The 22,890-nt window shown below is 39.6% G+C and overlaps 1 protein-coding gene across 1 annotated transcript in view; it reads left to right on the forward strand.

The window, feature by feature from the left end:
* SLC2A1 (solute carrier family 2 member 1) overlaps nt 1–22,890 on the forward strand; it is a 582,025-nt gene that overhangs the window by 494,909 nt on the left and 64,226 nt on the right. The window contains exons 6-7 of the mRNA XM_044063044.1: nt 11,135–11,322; nt 18,784–18,888. Coding sequence (XP_043918979.1) covers nt 11,135–11,322; nt 18,784–18,888 — 293 coding nt within the window. The remainder of the gene's footprint in view (nt 1–11,134; nt 11,323–18,783; nt 18,889–22,890) is intronic.

Raw genomic sequence — 22,890 nt, forward strand, 5'->3', positions numbered from 1 at the left:
GGCACTCATGGCTATCCCACCATACCTGATATTCCATAAGGATAGGGTCTTCCTTCACACAAACCCATCCTTCATGCCTAAAGTGGTCAATGAACGTTCGCTTAACCAATCCATCCACTTGTCCACTTTTTTTCCTTCTCCACAGAATGACAGTGAGAGAGTGCTCCATTCTCTTGATGTTCACAGGCAGCTTAGATGTTCCCTGAACAATAAGAAAGTCTAATCGGTTGTTTGTCTTCTTTCATCCCCGGGTTCTGGGGAAAGATGTCTCCAAACAAACAATTTCTTTATGGATTTCCAAAGCTGTTCCCTTCTGGTACTCTTTCCATGGTAAACACCTTCCCTGCATTGTGAAGGCCCACTCAGGGGCTTTTTTCAAAGGCTTATATAGTGCCACTATCCTAGAGGCAGCCACATGGTCTTCAGTCCACACTTTCACTAAACATTACAAGCTGGACTGCATCTCCAAGGCTAGGGCAGGCTTTGCTGTATGGTTTCATATAAGGTTCTTCTTCTTCTGCCACCACCCATAACACATGCTGAGCTTTGGTATTCTTCCTCATGTTTAGAATACTGCAACATGAGAATAGAAGGACATAGAATAGTTCTGTAAAATCTTACCATAACCATAGATGTCCTTCTCTTCCATGTTGCAGTATTCCTATCCTTCTCTCCCTCCTCCTGCCCCCACTAACACATCTACCTCTTCTCCTTTATATTCATTTAACTTCCCCTCTCTGGATGACATCCTGATCAGCTTCCCTTAGACTAATGTCTGACTGGGGCATTCAATTCTGAGATCTGTGCGTATGGACGTCACATTTATGGCCCATGGTTTATGGTACCTATGTGTGGCATCCCACGCACCATACAGCAACCAGGCTAAGCTTTTGTATATGGGACAGATGTTCGGGTCTCCTGAGGCAGTGGATCCCTCATGTTTAGAATACTGCAACATGGAAGAGAAGGACATCTATGGTTATGGTAAGATTTTACACAACTATTCTTTTTGCAGGCCAAGAAATATAACGCTCTGTCTGACTCAGGGAATTCCTTAGAATTCACAGTGCTTTATTGCTACAGCAGTTTGTAAATTGCACACTCCTTAGTCCTCTGAACAAGTCTGCTGGAAATGTGGCTACATGTGCAGTTTTTTTCTGAAGAACCCCCACATCTTGAATTGTATCATCACAATATTGTTGATGTTCTTCGTGTTTCACTGTTGCAGTCATTACATTTGGGTTATCTGCCTGCAGGTAGCCCTCAGCCGGCCTGAATATCAAAGTCTTGGATTCCTGCGTGTGATGCTGTTTCTTCTTCCATGACGTCAGGTCGTCAGGGGTATAAAACATGCAGCCGACGCCATTACATCAGTCTTTCTTGCCGCACGGTTCCCAAAGCAGAAGCAGTTCGCAAGTGCCGGTTGGCCGACTCCTGAAATTTTCATTTTTGAGTTTCAGAATCGAGGTCTTTGAAAAAAGCTAAGTACCTTTTTCTTGCTCTTAACCAATGTCAGTAAAAATTAACAATTATCTTACCTGTGAAAAGCAAATGCCTCAAAGATTTTCATTCATACTGCATTCCTTGCTTAGGCCCAGACCACGTCATTCGCTGTTGGTTTTGTGCCTTATTCAACCCCTGAACTGTTCGTCATCGGTCTATTTTTGCAGAAAATTTTTTTGGTACTCTGTATCCAGAAATGGCTTCGGTAAGCCATCCGACTACCGATATTCTGATATATTGTAAAGACAGACAACACCACAGTTATGTGGTACATAAACAAGCAGGGGGGAACCCACTCGTACCCTCTCTGCAGACTAGCCATGGCTTTGTGGAACACAGCCTTGAACTACCAAGTGCACCTACAAGATCAATTCCTGCCAGGCAAGCTAAATTCACTGGCAGACGACCTAAGCAGAAATCTCATGGACCCACACAAATAGAAACTGGAACCAAAAATATTCAACCTCTTGAGGAACAAATGGGAGACTCCAGAAATATACCTGTTTGCCTCCCCCAGAACTACCAATTGGACATATTCTGCACAAGGACTCTCCACAGTCAAGCTTGGAAAGTGGATGCCCTGTCCTTTACCTGGGAAAGCCTCTCGGTTTATGCCTTTCCCCCTCTGCCTCTCCTCTCGAAGGTTCTGCTAAAGATCAAACAGGACAAACCAAAGACAATACTGATTGCACCAGGCTGGCCATGCCAGCATTGGTACCCCCTCTTGTGTAGTATGATACTGCTGGAGCCATGCCACCTACCTCAGACACCTTCCCTGCTGTCCAACAGGTGGGCCAGATTCTACACCCTCAGCTTCAAACCTGAACCTTGCAGCCTGGCTAATCCCTTGAGCTGTCCAATAGCATCCCTCAGTAAGCAAGTGTTAGATGTTATTCTGGAAGCAAGGAGGCCTAGCACTAGAAAATCTTATGCTGAAAAGTGGAAAAGATACTGTTCCTGGAGCCAACCTCAGGGGATTGGCACAACAGTGCCCAGCTTACCTCATATTCTTAACAGAAATGCTCCACAAGGGCCTGTCCTTCTAGTCAATTAAAATTCATGCCTCTGCCATTTCAGCACATTATAATACTGAACCACCCCTCTTCTCTCACCCCCTGCTAAAACAGTTCCTCGGAGGGGCCAAAAATTTAAGATCCCCCAGGCAAGCCCCTACTCCAGCCTGGGACCTTAACTTTGTATTGGAAAAGCTCAGTCTCCCTCCATTTGAACCAGCTGCAACTGCAGAGTTGAAATTCCTTTCTTGGAAAACAGCCTTCCTTCTAGCAATCACTTCAGCAAGAAGAGTGTCTGATTTACAGGCCCTCATGGCAGTGGAGCCCTTCATTATCTTCCATGCAGACAGGGTTTCCCTCAGGACCAATCCTTCCTTTATGCCCAAGGTGGTGTCTAGTGTCGCCCTAAATCAGTCCATTCATTTGCCTACTTTTTTCCCGAACCCACAAAACAAAAGTGAATGAATACTGCACTCTTTGGATGTGCACAGACAACTTAGATTTTATTTGGACAGGATCAAGCCTCTCAGAAACTCTGAACAGCTGCTAGTTGGCTTTGCTGCAGGGGCAGAGGGGAAGGCCATTTCAAAGCAAACCATTTCTAAATAGATAGCCCATTGCATTAATTTCTGCTATAAGCACCATGGAAAAACTACCCCACAGGGGATAAGATCACATTCCACCAGGGCTGCATCTACCTCTACAGCCTTCCTCAGAGGACTCCCTACCAGGGACATCCTAGAAGCTGCTACCTGGAGCTCTGTACATACCTTCACTAACCATTACCACATGCCTATTTTTTCTAAATCCAGAGCTGGTTTTGCCACTGCAGTCTTGCAGGGCTTAATAGCTGGTCTTAATGCTCTCTAAATTCCTCCTCCCTTCCTTAGCTTTGGGAATCAACTCAAATGTAATGACTGCAACAGTGAAACACGAAGAACATTGTACACTTAAATGTAGATGTTCGAGTGTATTCACTGTTGCAGTCCCGGTTACCCTCCCTCCAGCCCCCTGACTTTTGGCTCTACCTTCCTTCTTGTTTGGTGTATTTAAGCTTTCTGGTGTATTTGCTTTTTGTTGGAGGTGTAACCTAACATATAATTGCTTCCCATTATGGGGGCACCTGACATCTGGGGCAAAAAAACTGATGTAATGGCATTGGCTGCATGTTTTATACCCCTGACGACCTGACGTCATGGAAGAAGAGATAGCATCCGACGCAGGAATCCAAGACTTTGATACTCAGGCTGGCTGAGGGCTACCTGCAGGCAGATAACATAAATGTAATGACTGCAACAGTGAATACACTCGAACATCTACATTTATGGTAAGTGTACACAACTGTACTTTCTTTGTCTTTTTTGTTTATACTCCTTTTAATTATTGTTCGTCTCCCAAGTTTAGCAGTTGATACTGTATACCTATCAAGAAAAAAAAGAAAAAAGAAAAACACTTCCTTGAATTACTGTTTTGCTTAGAAGCATAGATGACATTTCTTTTTCAGATCAGATAAAACCCACTTTGAGGTTAGTTGTAAGCAGGCTAATGCAGATAGTATCTCTACATTTAAAATAGCACCAGATGTCTTCTTCAACATGAAACTTTTTTCAGAACTTCCAGATATGATTATTTTGTTTTGTTTGTTTGCTTGTTTGTTTCTTCCCTGGGTGTGTGATCCAGTTCTTTGCAGGCCATTTTTTAACCATAACTTGGGCCATATGGGCTTGAGTAACTACACCATACTTATAAACAGTTAATGTTGCCAGAAATCTTATCGTGTTTTTGGCAGGTAGACTGAAACTGAAACACTTAGAAAAAGCACATACATGGAAGCAGAAGTAGACAACTGTGCCCTAAGTGCAACATTTCCTTTCCTCACAGTGTACTTCCATCTTTAGTGGATGAGTTGTCGCCTCACAGTAAGACGCTGTCCAGTTCAATTTTCAGCTAGAGCGTCTTCTGCGTGGAGACATGCGTGAATCGGCATACCTTTGTTGAAGGTTGTGCGTCACGGCTGGTAACTCAGCACATAAAAATCAACTACCAATCATTAGCGGACCGGAGTTCTGCTGTGGCAACCCCTAACCAGGAAAAACCGAAAGACACAACAACAACTCTTATTTTTAAATATTAAAATGCATGACTTGACAGTTTCTTCCACTCTGGAATTTCTGTCCTATTCTGCTTTCTCACTCTCCGTGCAGACTATACTGTGGCTGAATGAAATCTCATAATACTTTTCATTAAGAAATTATCTGCATTGTTATTGCACCACAATGCCTATCACTTTTGAAAGCATTTTGCTAAAGAAAGCATACAGCAGCAAGGTAGCTCTTGTCCTTTTTTGTTATTTCACACCCACTACGGTTATAAAGCTATTCAGGCTGAAAATTCACAACTCTGATTCTGTGCTGTCATAAAAAGCTGCACTCTTTCCCCTTCCCTTTAGTAATCACCTGAGTTTTGCAAGCCAAGAAATACAACAATCTGTCTGACTCAAGGAAAGAAGATAAAACTGAAACTCACAAATGTCACTTTTAAAAAAGATCAAATTTTCAGTTACTTCTTAATATCTACTTAAACTTTGTTAACCACATTGGTCCCACTATGCCAGTGGCCTCTTTTCAGTGTTATTCATAGTGATGGGTTTTACTTAGGATTCTCAAACTTGACAGCATTTCTTTCTGTTTCCATTTTTAGTGAATGGGATTGCTGTCTGACAACAATGAGCAGGGCATTTTAATCTCAGCAGCAGTAGCAGCACTGTCGCAGTGCATTATGGGTAAAATGGCTTTCCAGGAAACAAGATAATGTCTGCATATCTTTTCTCATGAGGATTTTGAGGGTTAGGAAAAATGTGAAATTAGCAAAAAGTAGTTATTGGTGTGCTGGCAAGTTTGGATTGTGTGCAATTGTGGTAAAATAAAAAAAAATTCTGTTTTTGCAAGTAATTGTCCTTTAAAAAGAGGAAATCTTTCTTAATGGGTCAGGACTGAATTTAAGATTGAATCAGAGATCTTCATATTTTAACACTGTGCAGCCCAGTGCATACATTATACCTTTATTTCATTTCTAACCTGAGTGCCTCATCTAAAGTAGGCTCAAGTCATTTTTAAAGCTTTGCCTTAAATGGTGAGGGTCAAAGTATTTACTCAAAAACACTAAAAACTCAAGTGCTCAACAATATCAGAGATATATGTGTATTCAATGAGTACTTTTTTAAATAAGTAATACTTTAAGGCATTAAATTCCTCTCTGGTGATTAGTTAAAATGGAACGAGTGATGTTACATAAAAAAACTCAAGCTTTCCTATCAAGGTTTGTGTAGAATGTTTTACATACATTTAACATTTTTTTGTTTGCCCTATGCATTATTTTTTTGAAAAAAAAAATATGGTTGACATTATGACTCACATGAATATTATCTCGCCCAGGAATTCAGGTGTCTTCATTCAAAGTAATTGCCCAGTACAAATCAGTTATTTAAGCATAATGGAGAAAATGCTAATTTAGAGAAAAGGTGAAGTTGCAATGAGAAACACCTCATCAGCAGCTCATCCCACATTTCTGGATCAAACAGTATTTTTAGTTGGAATTTTGGTTGCAGAATTTTTTGTTTTTGAATTTTGGATTTCAGAACAAGTTACTGGCCTCCTTTTATCCAATTTTATGAATAGAGATGACTTTTGTAAGTACCTTGTAAATGCAGTTTCATAGTCACTCCATAAAAATTACATTTTGGATTGAGTATGAATGCGAACATGTAGGGTCTGAAATCTGTTTGGTTTTCAGAACAGCTAAGTATTTCCCTGCAGTTAATAATGTGGTAAATGCAGATGTAGGATTCCTTATTAGTACATTTCATGAATGCTTGAGAGGAGATCAGCACCTTAAAATACCTGATATCTGCCTGCGAATTATTTGTTTATTAATGTTGTACTTGTATTTCACAGTGCATGAGAAGGTAATGATATTTTGTCAAGAAACAATTGTAATATTAATAATAAATAAATGACAGGTGCCAGACATACCCAGTTCTGCAGCTATGCTTTTATACTACAGGCAACATCAGTCTTATCTGTTTCAGGATTTTCTCATGCAGCATAATGCTTTCATATTTCAAGCAACTGTGATCTAGTCTTCATGTAACAGCCAACCATTGGCCTTGTCATTTTATTATCTAATGTAATAATAAACAAGCTTGTGTCTATTTCTAATGAATGTATATATCTATGCAAGCTATGTACATGCTCTGTTTCTAAATGATGTTCATGTAAGCCATTGTAAAGCTTTTTCTGTCATGTATGTACACTTACTATATCTTGTATATGTTCTGATATAATGTAAATGTACACCACACAATCCGATGGAAATTTGAGTTTAAATAAACAAACCAAGAAAACTACTAAAACTCAATGAGGCCCACTGGATCCAGTAAAGTACCTAAAAGTTCTAGTAAACCAAGTATCCCACAAAAGCAAAGAAGTGCACAGATTTTCGTACCATAAAATCCTCTCCAGGGTTAAATGAACACTATTCCATTGTCCCTGCTTTAAAAAGAAGAGCTTTAAAATATTAAATGTACTTAATTATAATTATATTAAACAAGTTTTGATTTCTAAAAGCATTTTTATGTTTTTTTTGTACAAATGTGGTACTATTTTGCTATAACTGTGTCTGGTGACTTGAAATTCATGGCAGTTAATGGAATTGTAAAATGGTTAATCGAATGTAATTGAGAAGTAGTATTTAAATGAGTATGTGGAGTGAGACTGTATTCTGATGAAGTTCCCTGTGAGGAATGAAAGAGCGTAATCTTCTGTGATATTAAACAGATTTTATGGTACTAAAATCTGTGCATCTCTTTGCTTTTGTGGGATACTTGGTTTACCAGAACTTTAAGGTGCCTTTATTTAGTGGGCCTTGCTGAGTTTTAGTAGTTTTCTTCATACTATAAGTATATTTTATGTATATGCCAAAATTGGTTGTTAAATGTGAAGTTTTTCTCCCCGGGCTTCCTCTGAAAAAGGGTTTTATCCTAGTCAGACTTTCCCAGTAAACAAAGATAAATAAATAAGTAAATACATAATTGGTAATAAATAAATATGTGTTTAAAAAATTGTCATTTGGATCTGTCTCAGCACTTTCTTCTGAGAATCAGCACATGCCCTGCTGCCGGAAATATGATTATTTAAAGGGAAAGCCAAATAAAATAGTGTGTAGTCAAGTGTAATATTTCGGTGCCTGGTGTATTGTATAATTAAATATAAGAACTTGAAAATACAGATTTTTAAATATTTTTTTATTTGTTTCACAGTTTGTTCTGGTTCTGTAAAAGAACAATTGACATACAACATTATGACCAAAGAGATGACATGCTAAAATAATATTTCAGTGGACTAGGATATCTAACTAGTACATCAGATTTCGTATAACCTTGGAAATATTTGAAATCAATCAGCTGGTAGAAAACAGTTCAGAAATTTTGCCTGCAATAACTTACTTAGCCACAAGGGGGAGAAAAAATGACAAGACATGTTGACTGCTGCACAAAATGCATTCATAGAAATTACAATTTATAAAAGTCATTAAACATTTTCATAAAACGCATGTGCACGTATAAATAAATAAGAAATAAATAATGATGCATTTTCGATAAATATTTTAAAATATTTTCAAGCCTTCTATTAGTAAATGCCTTGTTAGAGAGTCTGAGGTTTCCATCTAATCTATAGGAAGTACTTCATCATAGCTTCATTGTTCATACCACTTGATTGCAGTATATTAAATTTAAATATAAAACAGGCTTCCTTACATTGGAAGGCATCCACTGCATTGACTACTAAGTCATAATTCAAATTTTATACTTACTAAAAATTGTTGAGGTGGTCAACTCCTTCATATGTTTCTTGAAAACGTTATGCCACTGAACTTATCTTGGAATTGTGTCTAATGTCTTTAACATGTTCTCGTACCCTGACATTTATCTTTACAGAGATTTTCCCTGTATAATATTTGAATGATATTTTTTATGCCAGCTACATTATTTATTAATAAAGAATTTGCCGTTACCATTAATATTTTGCACACAAACATTCCATTGAAATGACATATCGAGCACCTATGTGTTTCTCTTTGTCAACACTGTGTTTCCTAATGTCCAGTAGAAGTCATCCGAATGTAGAAATCTATTTATGTTGCACTGGAGATTTTGAGTTCTGCTCTTTGGTTTTGGCCAAAAATATTCTTCAGTTAGTGCCACTGAAAAGTATGTCCCGGTACTTTCTAATGATTTCTACAATGTCCGTATAAAGAGATTATATCTATTGACAAAGCAGCATTTCCTAAATCTGACAGAACTTCCCAAAAGTTGTTGCTCTTCATGTACTTTAACACTAGTGTAAGAATTCTACAAGATTTTTGTGAGAGTATCCCCTCATGGTTAATCTCTGTGTAATATCCCCAGCTACCTTTTCAAATTGTTTTCTGTCTGAGCACAAGCAATGTTCATAGGTTCATCTTTACATACTAGGCTAATGACCACCAGGGCTTTTATAAGCCTAGCCATGCAATCCAATCCTATTGTGTCCCTATGTATAATGACCGTTTATTAGGAGTGAGTGTTTTAGGATTTTTCTAGAGAATATGTGGGAGGAGTTGTTTGTTTGGGCATTATTGTCTGCCTCTGTTTAGCAGAAACATGAGGGCCAGACCTGGAGTGAATTTCCGATTTCCCATCAGTTGGTCAAGGTTACTCTTATATAGGGTTAGGAGTGGTCTCTGCTTTATGGGACAGAATTTACGAAATGCCTTGGATAGGAACTGTCTGCCGTCTGTTTATGGTACAGGGTCTATTTAAGTTGGCTATGTTTGAAATAGAGCCTGATGTCTAAATATTCTGTAGATTAGTTTTACCATAAGTAAAAGAGATATCATATTCTATTCTTTATTTATTTTATTTTACATTTGTTGACTGAGATAGCCTGACTGGATACATGTCCATTTTCAGCGGAGGCCCAAGGAGAAAAGCTCCAATTACACAGATAGAAACATACATACATGCCAAGGGTATTACAAAGTCTGTAAAGTGTGACATTCAAGAGGAATTCACAATTTAAACAGGGGAGGAAAGCTCCAGTTACACAGATGAAAAACATACATACATGCCAAGCATATTACAAAGTCTGTAAGGTGTGACCCTCAAGAGGGGTTCACAATTTTAACAGTGTGTAATAGAATATAAAATATGAAACAGGTGGATTACAGCAACAATTATTTACAAAGTAATGTACAGAACAAGAAGGTCACAGCAAGCATTTGTGGGCAAGAAGTGTATACATTGCTGTTAAGTTAGAGAGTAGTTATGGAGATTAATCAGGGTTGGTACACAGACAGAGCAAGTGCATTTTAAAATACTGTTTGAGGCCTTTTTTAATGAGACTTAGAGAGGGTGTAAGGTTAGCTGGAAGTAAATGCCAAGCTTTGCCAACAAAGTTGGCAAACAGAGTGTCTCCAGCTGAGTTATTAGCTTTGTGTGTTTGAACTAACAGCGTGTTGGATGAGCGTAATGGTCTGGAGTTACTATATGGCTTTATATTTTAAGTGCGGGGGTGTTTTCGTGTTGATGGAGAATATTATGTGCTACTATTAGCTGATTGAACCGAAGTAAGCTTGACAGTTCTAGCCACCCTTGGAGATTGAGGCGATAGAGTTAGGAGTGGTCTAGATTTCTAGGAGAGATCTTCCAACACCTACTACATTTATCAGCTGAACCTTTGCCAATGAACAGTAGATTATTATTGAATTGTCAATAAAAATAATGTCATAATATTCATCACCATGTATATTTTTGTTCTACCAAGCCCATGAGTAAATTAGCATAACTGGAGGCAAATGTTCCTATTTTTTCAGTATTTTTGTAAGAAAGTCTGTCTATTAAAATAAAGGTAGGCAAAATTGTGTAAGATCTCCAGAAAATAGTCTCTTTAACAAAAGTATTTATCCATGGATGGTTTGAAAATAGCTTAAAATATTTGTATACTTATGGAATAGAAATGACTTATTTAACATGATTGTAAGTGTTAAATGTGAACTTTTGTAATCTTTGTATCTTTATTATTGGAGCTTTTCTCCCCAGGACTCCATTGAAAACGGGTACTTCGGACCCAATGGACAATCCTGGTAAATCAACTATAAATAAATAAATAAATAAAAATAATAAATAAATTTATTTATTATTTACAGTATTTTGGGAGGCTGCGTATTAACATGTCTTATTGTATGCTTACCCCTAGTGTCTAAATAATTTGTTGCAGGCAACAATTCTGCTGTTTGGTATTTGATGATTGATTGATTTCAGATGTTTCGTAGGTTATAAGTAGTTAAACTGACTTTCATTTTTAGTTTAACTAAGAAGGTAAATCAAAGGAACTTTATTATGCTTCACCCATTTTATTCTTACATGGTGTGTATACATATAACTCATGTAGTCTTCAATGGACAGTAAATCAGTATTTACATTGGATTGCCCTGTCAGTGCTATAGATGAAAAAGATTTAAACTCGTATTCAGAAAAAAAATGCCCTGTCTCCCAATATAATTTTCTTTTCCTTTTGCAGTTTTGAAGAAACTTCGTGGTACAACAGATGTCACTAGTGACCTCCAGGAAATGAAGGAAGAAAGTCGTCAAATGATGCGAGAAAAGAAAGTCACTATCCTTGAGCTGTTCCGCTCCCCTCTGTATCGTCAACCCATTATCATCGCTATTGTGCTACAGCTGTCCCAACAGCTGTCAGGAATCAATGCAGTATGTACCTTATTGTCAAATGTACTTTTCTGATGAAAGACTTGTTAGTCTGAAGGTATGTCGATCCAGTTAAAGGTATCACGTCACCTCTGTGTCCCACAGACAATATAGTGAATAATTACGTTAACCAAACAGCCGATGCCTCCAAGCCATTTCATTATCTGTCTTTTTCTTCTGGCAAATATTCACATAGACTCTGTTTAAAGGTTGTCTCACTTGTTTTGGAGTTGCCAGTCTTCTTGTTTTAGATTTGTTGACTATGGGGTTATCAGTAGGCAGGGGGCTGCTGTTCCTGTTTGTTAGGAAGACCAAACCATCTGTTGCTGTAAACACTTTTCTGTGTCAATGGCCAGTGCTGTAAATTAGATGGGGAGACTTGGAAGCAGGTGTCCAAGGATGCACACTTCACATACAGTCTCTGGTGGATCACATAGATGTACAGAGGCATGTATCCTCAAAGGTGAGAGGGCACTGAGGGGTTAGTTTCACAAAAGTGGATGACATGTCTTCATGCCACCCCACTCACTATTCCCATGGGTACTCACAGGCATCAAAAGGGGAACCTCAGTGTATATAACAAAAATTCCCTGGTGGATGCTTGGATGACATCCATGCAGTGATCAGCTGTCACCCACTCTGAGATCAAGAGAGCAGAGTCACAGTGATTGGTCAGATGAGCATCAGGGGAGTGCAGAAAATGTATTAAATAAAAAGAAAGCCACATTGTGATACAAATCAAAAGGAGAGATAAGACACTGGATAATGTGACTGTGGTACTCAGATATCTTATGTCTAAGGCCTATTTTAACATCTGTTTCTGCATGTTATATTTGCATTGTTCCAGTATCTATAGCTCTGCCTCCCAAATGTTTAAAACTCTGCTTTGTCCTAAGACTCATTTTGTGTTACTTGTTTGTGGACAGTGGACAGGCAGAAGTGTTTCAGTTTGCAAAATATGTATCTTCCAAGACAAAAAAAAAAATAGATACCTGTCAGCTAAAGATTTCTGTCAATGTTGTAACTTCTGCAAAACATTGAAACTTTTTATCAACTCTATATTAGTTTTGCAAACTAAGAAGTCACATGGCAGGATCCAGTGGCCCAAGAAAATTGCCTTGTGACCGTAGTGAGGGAATTGGCTTACAGGCTGAGAACCACTCTGGCTTGATTTGTGTAGTTGGTATGTCTATTTCAGACATTACCTGTACCTGTAACCTAAGCCCACAGTGTCTTGTATTTGTTTCACCATTACTTTAACCACAGGCCTTTCTGTTTGATGCCTGCCATATATTACATCCTATCTGGTAATATGCTGTTGCTTAGAAGTAGATATTCTTCTAGACCATAGAGTAGCCAAGATATGAGTTGATATTTTCTTATGGGCACTTTTATTGCAATAAAATCAAAATGGCAGATGATACAGCAGTCACATGTCAGCTGGTACCAGAACAGGCAGTAAGAGGAGGGGCATATTCTGAATACCACGTCAGGTAAAGGTCAGGGAATGGAGTTGTGTTGGAATACAGTAGAATCATCCTGTAGCAAAGAAAATGCTCATGAGGACATTGAAAAAGTATTGCTCACAATTTTTTTAGTGTTATTCTTTCAGCAGGAACATTGCTTGTTTTCAGTGGTAGAGGGGAAAAAATTAAAGTGTTGTGTTGATGTAATGGTTAGTCTTTGCCTCCCATGCATGAAGTTTAAGATTCAACCCTGACCACCCTGTGTGGAGTTTGCATGTTCTCATTATGTCTCTGTGGGTTACTTCCACCTTCCAAAGCATACACCTCAAACTCCCCCAAAATAGAATTGTGGGCAACAGCACAGCCTCTGGATGGTAACTTTTGAAGGAAGAGTTGTATAGACCCACAACTTTGCCCATCAACTGGTGCACAATATCTCCTATATAGAAGAACATGGATGAACGTCTGTGCACCATGTCAGGGCTAGCCACTTGATAGTGTAAACCTGGTTCTAGGTGATTTAGTTATGTTGACTAATGTCAACAAAAATGAGCATGGATGTTTACTGTTGATGCGTAGGTTGAAGACCCAGTCTGTGCCAGGAACCCATGCTAATGGGTAAAGGGACATTTGAGCCCCTATTAGCCAGTGAGTGCTACCATAAAGCCCAGCAGCCCTAGGTCATAAGCTACTGGCCATCCAGTGTCTAGTTGCACAGCTTGGATTACCTGGGAAAGGTCTTTTGAGCAAAAGTCAGATGTAAAGCCAATCAATCTGCTGAATGCAAACAAATGATTGTTGCACTCAGTGTAGATACACTGACAGGAAACAACTTGGACATAGATGACATGATGGTAAGAACAGGCTGGACATCCTCTGTGTCCAGAATAGGAGAAATCAGAAGAAGCTGAACACTGAGATAGAAGGGAAAACAGGTTTACACCTTCAAGTATCTGGGAGGGGTGGTGGAGGAGAAAGGAAGCGTGATTGAGGAGGACAAATCTAGAATCACAAGGGCTGCAGCCAAAGGGCACAGAGTGTCAGGGGATGTTGTGTGACTGAAGAATGCCAAGGAAGCTGAAAATTAAGGTGTACAAAACAGTGATCTGACCAGTACTACTGTGTGGTACAGAGAACTGGGCAGTGAAAGCAGCACAGTTGAGGAAGCCAGAGGTGACTGAGATGGAGTGTCTGAGACAGGTAGTAGGATGCACATTGTGGAACAGATGAAGAAATGAGGACATCAAGGTTCATAGGTGTGTACTAGGCTAATGGCCCTGGTGCCTTTATAAGCCTAGCCCAAAGGATTCCCTGGCAACGTGCCACCCGATGTTATTTTTCAGTGCCTCTGTCAAGTAGGGCCACTGAAATGATCCCCGGGGTTCATAGTTTCTTAGGTAGGTACTAGGCTATTGGCCCTAGGGCCTATACAAGCCTAGCCGAAAGGGTAACCTGGCTTTCGCCACCCAAGAAAATTATTTTCCTGTGCCCCTGTCAAGCAGAACCACAGAAGTGATCCCTGGGGTGAATTTCCTATTACCCATCCAATCATCAAGATTTTTCTTGAAGAGTGCTAATGAGGAGCTCTGTTTGACATAGATAGGTAGTCTGTTCCAGAGTATGGGAAGTCTCTGGGACAGGAATCTATCCCTCCAGCATATTCTATTTATTGTGGTGACAAGGTTTAGGTCCCTAGAGCATGTAGCTCGGATGGATTGGGATTTCTTTAAGTGGAGCATGTCCAACAGCTCTGGGTTTGACATAGATTTGTACATTAGGCAGAGATCGCCTCTGAGTAGCCAATGTGCGATGGAGTAAAGCTGGAGTTTTTTGAGTCGGTCTGCGTAAGCATCTGTTTGAGGCCAGTAATCCTTTTTGTGAGGTATTTTTGTGGCCTTTCCAGTTGTTGTAGATGTCTTGTGAGGTACATACCAAAAAGGACGTTGTACTCTGTAATGGGTCTAATGAGTGATGAGTAGAGGGGAACAATGACCTCTTTTTTTCTGGATGAGAAACCTTTTGTGATGAGGTGTGCCATGGAGAAGGATTTCCTGACCACTGTGGCGATGTGATTATCAAAGGAGAGACTACTGTCCACCTGTGTTCAAAAGGTGTCTTATCACACTTTTGGTGTTAAGTAGACTACTGACTATGTGGTAGTTCGTGGGTACAGCGTTTTTACCAAAGGGGATGACGATGCACTTTTTGGCATTGCGCTTGAAACCATGGCTTTGACACCAGGCATCTGTCTCAGTGAGGCCCTTTTTTAGCATGTCCACATCATTAGGAGTTTTGATTATGGCTCCTAGTTTGCAGTCATCTGTGAATTTAGTTAGCCAAAGACCTTCTGTGTTAGCCTGTACTTCAGAGAAGTAGATACCAAACAGGAGAGGACCCAGGACTGAACCCTGTGGTACTCCACTTGTCACTGGTCTGAAGTCTGATTTGGAGTCTGCTACTTTCACAGTGTGGGTTCTGTCAGTAAGTCAGTTGGCAACCCATCTTGTGACATAGGGATTTATACCTAGTTTAGTGAGTTTATCTATAATTCCAGAGTGGGGGATGGTGTCGAATATCTTGGCGAGATCTAGATAGGCTGTGTGAACCACCTTACCCTCATTGTGACTTTGGTGACTATGTCAAAGAAGTCTGTCAGGTTTAGGAGACATGATCTGCCTTTTACAAACCCAAACTGTGTGGGGTCCAGAGTTTGGAGATCTCCAATGTCTTTGTTTATGAGTTCCATGATGATACGTTCCATGGCCTTGCAGACCAGGCTCATCAGGCTAATGGGGCGGCAGTTCCCGGGGTCTGTTGTCACCCCCCTTTGTGGAGTGGGATAACCGTCGAGGTGCACCATTCAATGGGCAAAAAGCCTGAGGTGAGGTTATGACTGAACATGGTACTTAGGTGGGCTGCCAGTTCATTATGTAGTTCATGTAGAAGGCAGCCTGGGATGTTGTCAGGTCCCATTTATGCTGTGTTCATGGCTTTGGAGAGTGTGGTTTTTACCTGGTCAGCCATAATTACAGGAACTTTGCATTCTTCCAGTATAAAGATGGGCCCTTTATGGGGTGAGAGGGGGATAAAGTTAGCACTAAACCTATCTGCCAGGATGTTGGCTATATCAGTTGGTTCTATATATTTAGTGTCATTGTGCTGTAACTCAGAGCAGATCTGAGTGTTGCCATTGAGATTCTTGACATAACTGTAGAATACGTTGTGGTTGTCTTTAGAATCAGTGGTGATTTTGTTTGCATAACTAGCTTTGGAGGATTTTATGAGGTATCTCAGCTTCTTACTGAGGCTGACCAGGGAGTTCCTGCAATCGTGGGATTTTACTCTTTTTTTGCAACAGGGTGACTTTTCTATTTCCCATCCACTCGTCAAGATTTCTCTTGAAGAGGGCCAGTGAGGTGCTCTGCATGACATGTAAGGGAAGTCTGTTCCAAAGCATGGGCAGACTCTGGGATTGGAACCTGTCCCTCCAACAAGTTCTGCTGATTGTGGTAATGAGGTTGAGGTCACTGTCGCATTTCAGAGATTGCCTCTAAGTAGACTATATGATACCAAGAAAAGCTGGAGTTTTTTTAGTCTTTCCGCATACAGCAAGTGTTTAAGGCTTAGGATCCTCTTAGTGAGGTATTTTTGTGGTCTTTCTAGTTGTTGCATATATCTAGTGAGGTACATGCCAAATGGGGCATTGTACTTGATAATTGGTCTAATGAGGGAAGAGTAGAGAGAGACAATGACCTCTTTCTTCCTGGATGCAAAACCCTTTGAAATGAGATGTGCCACAAAGAAGGATTTTCTTATCACAGTGGTAATGTGATTGTCAAAGGAGAGGTGGTTATCCACTTGTGTTCCCAGATCTTTTATAACACCTTCAGTGGACTACCATTGATATGGTAGTTCATGGGTATCATGTTCTTCCCAAAGGGAATGACGATACATTTTTTTAGCATTGAACTTAAAGCCATGGTTCTGACACCAGTCCTTGGTCTCCCTAAGGCCTTTCTGTAGAATGTCCACATCATTTGGAGAGCTAATAATGGTTCCCAACTTGCAATCATCTGCAAACTTTGTCAGCCAAAGTCCCTTTGTTTTGGTCTGGACTTCAGAGAAGTAGATGCCAAACAGGAGAGGACCCAGGACCGAACCCTGTGGGACTCCACTCATGACTCGTGGTCAGTCTGACTTGGAGTTAGCTACTTTCACACTGTGGGTTCTATCTGTGTGCCAGTTTGCAACCCACCTTATGACATAGTGGCTGATGTCTAGCTTAGTGAGTTTTTTTATGATTCCTGAGTGGGGAATGATATCAAAGGCCTTGGCCAGATCAAGGTAGGCTGTATGAACCAGCTTGCCTTCATCCACAGCTCTGGTGACTGACTCGAAGAAGTCTACCAGGTTGATCAGACATGATCTACCCTTCACAAAACCAAACTGTGTGGGATCCAGAGTTTGAAGATTCCCCATATCCTTGTTTATTAGGTCCATGATGATGCATTCCATAGCTGTGCATGTCAGATTCTTCAGGCTAATGGGGTGAGAGTTCCCAGGGCCTGTAGTTGCTCCTCATTTGTGGAGAGGGATGACTGTAGCAGGGATGTTGCTAGTGTTCTACAATAATTGCTACAAAAAGTTTGGTAAAGTGCTAGACTAATAAGCTAGTAAAAGTGCAGGAGAGGAGAGAACTAGCAGATCTAAGGGAAAAATTGAAGAGCAGACTTTTTGGCACCACTCAGAAGCTTACAAACAATCCTGGATACAGCAAATCTGTATCTGGACTAGACTAGTTTCAGGAAAGGCAGGAAATAAGTGCAAACACTGGCATTTAAACCAGAAAGTTGAAAGAGATGGAAAAACTTCCCAAACAGCCAATAAACTACAATTTCTGGGCCAGAAACCATGCCTCTTGTGGTAGATAGGATACCTAGTGCTTACCACTCCGACTGATAAGCTAGAAGGCTTCCCTCCAACACAGAAAGGCTTGGGAGGCTCAGAAGCTTACAAACAGTCCTGGATACAGCAAATCTGTATCTCGACTAGACTAGTTTCAGGAAAGGCAGGAAGCAAGCACAAATGTGGACTTTTAAACCAGAAAGTTGAAAGAGATGGAAAAACTGCCCAAACAGCCAATAAACTACAATGTCTGAGCCAGAAACCACACCTCTTGTGTTAGATAGGCTACCTAGCGCTTACCTCTACCAGTGATGAGCTAGAAGGCTTCCCTCCAACACAGAAAAGCTTGGGGGGGGGGGCTCAGAAGCTTACAAACAGTTTTGGATACAGCAAATCTGGACTAGACTAGTTGCAGGAAAGGCAGGAAACAAGTGGAAATGCAGGGTTTTAAACAAAAAAGTTGAAAGAGATGGAAAAAAAACTGCCCAAACTGCCAATAAACTACAATTTCTGGGCCAGAAACCACTCGTGTTGTGGTAGATATGCTTACCTAGTGCTTACCTCTCCCACTAATAAGCTAGAAGGCTTCCCTCCAACACAGAAAGGCTTGGGGTGGGGCTCAGAAGCTTACAAACAGTCCTGGATACAGCAAATCTGTATCTGGACTAGACTACTTACAGGAAAGGCAGGAAACAAGCTTAGAATTTTTTTTACAGAAAAGCAGCTAAAACAGCACTAAAAATTCAAGTGCAGTGCAAGCTAGCACACTTGAGTGTGTAGCAATATTAAAGCAAATACTGTTTAAATAAATGCAATTTATTGAAACTATTCTGAAATGAATTCAGTTATTGTTTTATTCAATTCTGAACAGTTAAAAAGTGCCAAAAAATATACTTATCAGCTCTATATTTCCAGATTGTTTGAGAAGCACACTCAGTCAGAACACAAGGAGATTCTAGCAAAGTTTTTTTTTTTTTATTTTTTTTTAGTAAAGTGGAAAGGGAGAAAGGAGGAACAGAAGATAATTCAAGGTTAAGAAGCTAAGTGGGTTGGCTTTCTCAAGTGTTCTAATATCATGTTCTTTGCCTTACAGGTATTTTATTACTCCACTAGTATTTTTATTAAGGCTGGCGTGCAGCAGCCCGTTTATGCCACTATTGGTGCTGGAGTGGTGAATACAGCGTTCACAGTAGTATCGGTGAGTTTTGCATGTATACTACATACTGTTCAATGTGTTTCTCAGTTTGTTGTGAACTGTGTTAGGAGAAAACGCTGTGACCAAGGTAGTAAACAAATAAATAACCAGATAAATTTCTGTATCGTTTTATTGGTTTGCTGTGTTTTTTTTTTTTTACATTTGCTGTATCTGTTTTTAACTTTACTGAAATTGAAGAACTGGTTTAATCTTCTTCAGGCTTTGCTTAATCTGTCAAACATCACATGACCCACTTCAACTGCCTGTCATGTCTGAACATGTCCAGTGCATCTGTATAATAAGGTAGCATCTTCTGTTGTGTGGAACTCTGGTGGAAGGTGTACTTCTCTTGTTCAGTATTGCTCATTTGCAAGATAACCACTCAGAAGATGCAACAGATGTTCTTCGTGTTTCACTGTTGCAGTCATCACATTTGTATTATCTGCCTGCAGGTAGCCCTCAGTCAGCCTGAATACTAGAGTCTTGGGATTTCTGCTTCGGATGCTGTCGCTTCTTCCATGATGTCAGGTCGTCAGGGGTATAAAACATGCAGCCGACGCCATTACATCAGTATTTCTTGCCATGCGGTGCCCGAAGCAGAAGCAGTTCACAAGTGCCGGTCGGCCGCCTCCTGAAATTTTCATTTTTTTGAGTTTCAGACCTGAAGTCTTCTAAAAGATAAGTACCCCATTGGGGATCCTTTTTTCTTGCTCTAACCGATGTCAGAAAAAAGTAATAATTGTCTTGCCTGTGGAAAGCAAATACCTCACAGAGATTTTCATTCTTACTGCATCACCTGTTTAGGCCCAGACCACGACGTCCCTCGCTGTCAGTTTTGTGCCTTGTTCAATGCCTGAACTATTCGTCATCGGGCTATTTGTGTCGCTAAATTATTTCACTCTTGATCTCCGTATTCTGAAATGGCTTCGATAAGCCATCCGACTACCGATCTTCCAAAAAAAGTAAGGATAAAGACAGAGACGGATCGCATAGGTCCAAAACTGCAGACGACGCTACTGTTAAGCTAGTCGCCAGTCTGCCGGTACTCAGTGAGGCTATTTTGCAGCCCGATACCCACTTCTACAAATTCGCAGGCCTCTACTGAGACCCATTCGGAGTCTGGTATGTCGTGAGATGCTTCTTCGACTATGGAACCTGCGGATGTCTCTACCTTGGATGGGTCCAGATCCGCTGCGCAGGCACCAGCTTCTGAAGGTGTATTCAGGCCTTCCAATTTTCATATTAAACCAGCAACTTTGTTTCAAACCCAAAATACCTAATTTCTCAGGCCTAGAGTTCGCACTACACCTAGGAAACTGATGACCAAAGTGCATTCTCAGGCCCACATGCCACAAAAACAAATGCTTAGAATGGCTGAAGACCTTATTACTTTAATTAGGGGAAGTCAGCCTTCCCCCTCAAAAAGACCAAGAACTGATTTTCCTTCTGATTCTTCAGATCAGGAGTCTGATAACTCTGACCCTTCTGATTACCAGGACATACCCTTATCTACCTATGAGGGTTCTGATGCAGAGGATTCCATTTCCTCTGCTTCCCCATCAGAAGATTTTTTTCTTTTGGGGAAACCCTGCATACCCTTAGAGAGCATTTCCACTGTGAGAGCCAGGACTACTCTCAGTCCAAAAAGAGACTCAGGGAATTTTGAATCTTGCCTCAGCACAGGCCTCTAGCTGTCCCTGCTGTTCTGGAAATTGTAGATGATGTCTTCTTGGAATCCAGCCTTACCCCTGATACTTTGCCTCCAGCTCCCAGGAAATCTGACAGGTACTATAGAGTCCAATAAATACAACTCCAGACAAACGCCAGGTACTTTAATAAAACAACAAAGCTTTTGGATTACAAATCCTTCTTCAGTGTTAGAATACCTATACTGAATTCTAAAACCTTAAATAGTCAGTTAAACAGTCACATGATAACAGCCAGCCTATAAACACAAAAATATACAATAATCATTTAATTACTTTAAAATTGTTTCTATGTATAAAAGTGTATATTAAATATACATAATAAAATTCATAAAACCATTCATTGTCTTATTTCTTTCTGCTTTTTAACTAATATTGGTTTAATAGACAGTGCATTATTTAGTCCTGGTTTCATATCAGCTCTCAATCTAACTATCCAGGTATATTCTCTATTCTCTAGAACATTGTTTAGGTCCCCACCCCTGATCTACTTATGTACTATGTCTATTACACTAAATTTAAAGCTATGGGCACTTCCATTTTCCATTACATGCTTACTTAAGGCATTATTTTCCATTCTCCTACGTATATTGGACTTATGCTCTATAATACGATCTTTAAGTTTCCTGCTGCTTTTACCAACATAAAAAAACATGAGCACACTGTACAGGTTGCCAGGTAAACAATATTTTCTGTATTACATGTTGCAGTACATTTAAATAAAAAAATTGTCTTTAGTTATTGGATGAATAAATGAAGTAGTGTCATTTTTAAAAAATATCATCACAACAAGTACAATTTATACAGGGGTAGGTACCCATTTTAAAACTATTTTGCCTTCCATTGTTCTGTTTTGGAAAGTCTTTATAGCATAGTTTGAGTTTAAGACTTTGAGCATTTTTATATGCAAAGAAAGGCCTATTTTCCAATATCTGGCATATTTCAGGCATAGTCATCAAAATGCCCCAATTCTTTTCTATTACCTTCTTCACCTGCTCAGTTCTTAAATTATAAGTTGTTAAATATCTTACTACTTCTGCTTTTTGTATATTCATTGTTGCGCTTTGTTCCCTAATATTAAATGCCACCATATTATTAACTTTTCTAGCTTCTAACGTTTCTTTTACATACTGGTTGACCATTCTATATGGGTAACCCCTTTCTAAAAATTCAATAGCCATATCATTTAATTGTTCTTCACATACCCCATAATCAGTATTCAGCCTACTCACCCTTAACATTTGGGATTTTACTGTTCCTTTGAATATATGCGGTGGATGCATACTGTTCTTATGTACATATCTACTAACTTGTACTTCTTTTTTATGTACACTGGTCTCAATATTTTCACCCTTCCTTTCTATAGTCACATCTAAGAAAGCTATCTTTTTTGGGGAGCAAACTATTTTAAACTGGAAAAAGGTTGTAGTACTCTCTAAATAGTGTACAAAACTTCTCAAAGTATCTTCAGTCCCTTTCCACACTGAAGGCATTATACTGATGATGATATAGAATGGTCAACCAGAATAGAGAATATACCTGGATAATTAGACTGAGAGCTGATATGAAACCAGAACTAAATAATGCACTGACTATTAAAGCAATATCAATTAAAAAGCAGAAAGAAATAAGATAATGAATGGTTTTATGAATTTTATTATGTATATTTAATATATACTTTTATACATAGAAACAATTTTAAAGTAATTAAAGTAATTAAATGATTATTGTATATTTTTGTGTTTATAGGCTGGCTAAGAAGAATTAAATTTACCCATACTTGGACGATTGCCTGATTCAGGCAGACAGTCAGGAAATGCTACTACAGCACCTGACATTTGTAAAGAGGCTTCTAACTTCACTGGGGTACACCATCAACGAAAATAAATCACATCTGGTACCTAGCCAACAGATTGCATTCCTGGGAGCAAGCTTGAACACAACTTCCCAGATGGCATTCCTCACTCTAGAAAAACAAATTTATTTGACAAACGAATTCAATTTACTGGCCACCAAAACCCAGCTATCTGCAAAAAAAATGCTGCAAGCCCTAGGGTTCATGGCCTCTTGCATTCTACTAATTCCATATGCAAGACTGCATATGAGGAAACTTCAATGGTACTTAAAAAGTCTCTGGTGTCAACATTCTCAGGACCTGGAAACAATGATTCCTATCATTCCTTGCCTAAGGGCAGAGTTCCTTTGGTGGGCAGAGGCCTGCTCCCACAATAAAGGACTCCCTTTCACTGTACCCCCTGCCACCCAAACCCTAACAACAGAAGCATCAGACTGTGCATGG

This window comes from Protopterus annectens, chromosome 2.part1 (assembly GCF_019279795.1).
Source record: "Protopterus annectens isolate FY-2018-M chromosome 2.part1, PAN1.0, whole genome shotgun sequence".
Lineage (NCBI taxonomy): Eukaryota > Metazoa > Chordata > Ceratodontiformes > Protopteridae > Protopterus > Protopterus annectens.